This window comes from Limulus polyphemus, unplaced genomic scaffold (genome assembly GCF_000517525.1).
Source record: "Limulus polyphemus unplaced genomic scaffold, Limulus_polyphemus-2.1.2 Scaffold441, whole genome shotgun sequence".
NCBI classification, from domain to species: Eukaryota; Metazoa; Arthropoda; class Merostomata; order Xiphosura; family Limulidae; genus Limulus; species Limulus polyphemus.
In genome coordinates, this window is record NW_013666051.1 from 240387 (window position 1) to 245477 (window position 5091).

Consider the following 5091-nt stretch of genomic DNA (forward strand, 5'->3'; position numbering starts at 1 on the left):
CGCGCTAAAACAACACTGTAACAACGAACGTCAATAATACTTCCGACTGCAGTTCAATTACTCACTATCTATCTACCCACCTCACATTCCCCTCCTTTATATATACCAGCCCACCCTACATCGAGCAATTACTAGAGCATTCCCGAAAGAACAAGATAGTTCTAGAAACTAGAGGGCGCCACATTGGTCACGTGACTCGCTGACGCAACAATATGAAATGAATATCCAGTAATGCAAACTAGTAATGAAATAAAGACAGATCTACAGAGTTAGCTTAATTAAATGATAGCCAGGAATCCTAAATAATGTCAAGAACAAAATGTACAAAGCTAACTTGAACTAAATGAAATCAAGTACTGCAACTAGTACCAAATAAAAAATCTACAGAGTTAAAGTGAGCTGAATGTTATACAGAAATCCCAACTAGTACCAAATAAAGAATCTACAGAGTTAAAGTGAGCTGAATGTTATACAGAAATCTCAACTAGTACCAAATAAAAAAATCTACAGAGTTAAAGTGAGCTGAATGTTATACAGAAATCCCAACTAGTACCAAATAAAAACATCTACAGAGTTAAAGTGAGCTGAATGTTATACAGAAATCCCAACTAGTGCAAAGTAAAAAATCTACAGTTAAAGTAAGCTGAATGTTATACAGAATTAACTGAGTATAATAATATCCAGCAGTGTCAACTAACACAAAAAAATGAAAAAAAAGATCAATGGAGGTAACCTGAGCTGAAAATTACACCAAAATCTCAACAAATTAAAAATTAAAGGTATACAGTGTTAACCTGAGCTAAATGTTATCCAGGAATTCTAGCTAAGGCAAAATTAATTATATAGAAAGTTAACCTGAGCTGAACATTATCCAAGAACCCCAACTAATGAAGAACTAAAGGTCTACATAGTTAACCTGTGCTGAACATTACCAAAGAATCTCAACTAATGAAAAATTAAAAATCTAGAGTTAATCTGAGCTAAACATTACCCAGGATTCTCAATTAGTGCAAAATTAGAGATCTACATAATTAACCAGAGTTGAAAACATCCAGAAGTACAAGCTAGTAACAGATAATAACTTTTTTCTCTACATAGCACAGAAAAATTCAACATATGGAATTGAAAAAATAAAAGCTTTACATAATAGTCTTTAGTTGAAATCCCTGGCTATCATTTAAAGTTCTATAACTCTTTGGACCAGTCATTTCTGATAGGTATCACTAACCTCAAGTAGATGTTTTATTTGGCACTTGTTAGTATTCCTAAAAAAACATTTAATTCAGATTTACTCTCTAACTCTCTTATTTGGCAGAGGTTTGCATTATGGGATATCTTTTAGTTCAGTAGATTTTGAACGTGGTACTAGCTACTACTCTTAACCAATTCAAGAGAACTTCTCAAAGCTTTTATTTGGCACGAGCTGGCATTCCTGGTTATTATTTAGTTCATCTTAAATGAAAGAGGATTTGAATGTGTTAAAGAATACTGTTGTCTCCAAACAATTTTTATTTTGCTCTAGGCTAATATAACAACATGATAATGATATTTGTTTGTATTATGTATTCTCAGTATATGTAAAATATTTCTTACCAATTTACCTTACTTATACTTTCCTGATTAGCAGAAGATCCACTTGTCTGAACCAGATAGAGAAGAAGAGAGTCAGACTTCCAGTCCCGATGTGGACAATTATGAACTGGTGTCAGGGACTGTTTCTATTCCTCCCACCCCAACATCTAATTGTACAGTTCATGTAGACAGAGAGTCATGTGAATCATCCAGTTTTGAAGTAATTGGACAAGTTAGTGAGAATAATGGAAACTTGCTCAAAGACTACACTCCCACCGATTCAGAAGACAGTGTAAGTAAAGAGTTGGAATACTTTGAATTGGATACTGAGCAGGCTAATGAACCCAAAGATGACTGTCTTAAGGTACTTTCCATGACACCTGGTGCTCAAGAATTTCCAGAAACTCTCTTGACATCCAGAGGAAATCGGAATTTTCCTAATATTTCAGCCTTGGAAAGAGCAGCTAAAATCAGACGAGAAAACTTGAATGTTGGTAGTATTGAAGAGGAAAGTAATAATTTGGCATCTTTATTAGATAATTCTAAAAGTGATTCTGAACAGTAATGGAACTAAGCAGTAATGACACAAACATCTGAGGTCATCAAGATTACTTTCAGAGGTTGAAAACATGAGAAGGGAAAACAAAGGGATACTAAATCTGTTGAAGTGGTTAAGAAACTGGAACTTACAGAATTATGAAAACATAACTTATATTTCAGGATATTGCAGTTTTGTACTTGTGGTATTTGTCATTAAAGAGCCAGAATATATTGATGAGTTAATTAATTTGATATTCACTAGTTACCATACCAATTTTTCTAGATATAGAAAATGAAAATCTACCATTCTGAAGAAAGCTTTCAACAGTCCACACACAGTTAGTGGCAAATTTTACATTTTTTGAATCATCTATTTTTAGATTAAAAATTCAATTGTATTGACCACCTACTACAAATGTTTTGCATAAATTTTAAAGCTGGTTGAAAATATTATTACAGAAGAATTAATTGTATAAGAGATAGAGTTGAAGTAGAGGTTGAAATATAGCTCACTTAAAGGATTTAAAACAGACAAGTAGATTGAATAAATTGTTTGATATTAGCAGGATTGTATTGTGGTTTGTTTATTGTGTGATGATTAAGGTCCCATTGTTAGGTATTTAAATCTCATTAACATCTGCTACAATATGAGAAGTATTCTTGAATGTAAAGCCTGTAAATACCACCTAAACAGCTTTTGTTTTATGGACTGATGACAAATGGAGTTTTAAATATTTAAGGTTTTAGTATACATCTCACTAATATTTCTAATGTAAAATGTGTACAAGGAATGGTCATTTTGTTTTTTAAAGGTTATACATGTAAATGATACTCAAAGACTGAATGCCCACCTTCACTACCTAGCATAAATAATCATCAGATTTGTTATTTTAAAAAGGTTAGTCACAAAATTGTGTGGATTACAGTTGCAGACCATAATGTGAATCCTGATCTGTTAATTTAAAGGGTTAAATAATGATTATGAAAAATGATGGCTGATCCTTTTTAAGGTAAAAGTATAAAACTGTAGTTTTGGTGCTAAAAAACTCATTTTGATCAATAGACAAGTGGGTGGGACCTGTACAATAAAGGAGAGGGGCAAGGAAGTTGAAAATTGTTACAGGTCTGGGCAGATCTCTTTCTAACAATGGTTATAAATCTAGATAATGCATAGAAGGGTGAATAATCAGGTTATAATAATGAGCCATATTTTTCCATAATCTTTTAAGGCAAGCAGAGTGAAATGGAGTGTACTCATGTTAAATTAAAAAATTAGATTAACTGCAATGTTATAAACTATCTTATTTATGCCCAATGTTTTGGTGTGATGGCTTTTTCAAGGTCTTAAGTAACTTTGTGTTCTACAGTTGTTAATAATTGGTATTGACAGATGTATTGTAACTTAAATCTCTGTTGATGTGGTCAAGGGAAAATGTGGGACATAAATAAAAGTATTTCTATAGTTTCAGTTTGCTTTTTAAAAATTTATAACGAACTTGAACCATATTGCTACATCAGTGCAATATCCATGGGTGTTTCTTTTGATTCGTTTCATGTCAATTTAAACAGAAATTATGTTGAGTAAATCAGTTTTCCAAAGTAAAGAAAAAGAGGCAACTATCTAATTCTCTAATTTAAATCAGTAACAAACACATTTAATGTATTATTTATTTTTTGGTGTTTTTAGCCATAGATGAAGACATCATTTCACTGTACAAGAAAGTGATCGAGTTACCTTGGGGTTTCTTTTGAACTGCTAATATGCTTATTGCACTGTAATAAAATATTGTCCCTTGTGGGTTAATTGTAAATATTATCTTCATTGAATTATAAGTATCCCTTTACTAATTTATTTCATTTGTTAATAATAAACTAATTCATAGTTTGATCCAAATTCTGTTAGAGCAGGTAATTTCATTGCAGAAGTATGAATGGCTTTCATTTTATCATATTTATTTTCATTTCTTAGATCCCCTTCCCTTACAGCTACACCCACCTTCCAGTAAAAATGCTTCTACCCTACCAACATGTTACAGTAAACAATGATATATATATATATATATATATTTATGCATGTGTGTTTATCTATTTAACTGTTGTCAGTGAACTTTCAAGTAAATGCTTTCTTTTTAAGTAGTTGCTTAGTGCAATTAATGGTCAGTGTGATTTCATACAAGTACGCAGGTTGCAGTAACTTAACATGCATTGTGAACATTAGTACAGTTATATAAAAAGTGGAATTATTTGTAATGGTCCATGATTATTTTCTCACTCTATGTATGCGTGCAATTTCCATTATTAAATATTCTTTTGTTTAATGAATGCTTTTTTCTTTCTGCCTATTTGATATGTTATTTATCCTTTTAATAGAAGTATTTTTACTACTTTTAATACTGATATATTTAAATAATTTCATTGTATTGTTTTGTTATAATCTTTATGAGCCATCTTGCAAGTTTATTTCCATGTATATGTAATTAAGTCAAATAACTAATCAGTACTATAAATTTTATTTCAAACTATTTATTTGATTAAAAACGAACTTATTCATTTACAAATATTTGTTAACCGTGTATGGTGTGTTTTTTTTCGTGATGCATATGACTGTTCATTTATTTGACAGGCTGTTCTAAACTTAATGGTGTATTGTGTAATAACTATTTTTTTTCATAGTTAAAATGTTTTAGAATACTTGTTTTTCTAAATCATCTTCTCATGTACGGTATTAGTTGTTTGAGACGGGTGAATCTTACGTATTTCAAGCTTTAATATATAGATTTTTATCCATCTCATTGCTATCCATTTGTGAATTTTTAGCTCAATAGTTAATAAATATTACTATCTAAATATCTTTTAGTGTGTTTAGTTTATTTGATTAAAGTTCATTGTTTTTTCAGACATTAACATATTGCCCAGAACACAATCTTATGTGTGTAAACTGTTCTTTTTTTCAGTTTGCGTATACACATAATTAAATTT

General features: G+C 30.8%; 1 protein-coding gene across 5 annotated transcripts in view; it reads left to right on the forward strand.

Annotated features, from left to right (window-relative positions):
- Nucleotides 1–4924, forward strand: part of LOC106458300 (resistance to inhibitors of cholinesterase protein 3-like) — a 32462-nt gene extending 27538 nt beyond the window's left edge. For 4 of the 5 annotated variants that reach the window (XM_022384471.1, XM_013917793.2, XM_022384473.1 and 1 more), the window contains one exon: nucleotides 1625–4924. In XM_022384471.1, the coding sequence (XP_022240179.1) occupies nucleotides 1625–2137 (513 nt within the window). In that variant the 3' untranslated portion in view covers nucleotides 2138–4924. The remainder of the gene's footprint in view (nucleotides 1–1624) is intronic. The other variant, XM_022384472.1, reaches the window with a different exon arrangement.
- Nucleotides 4925–5091: the final 167 nt, after the last annotated feature.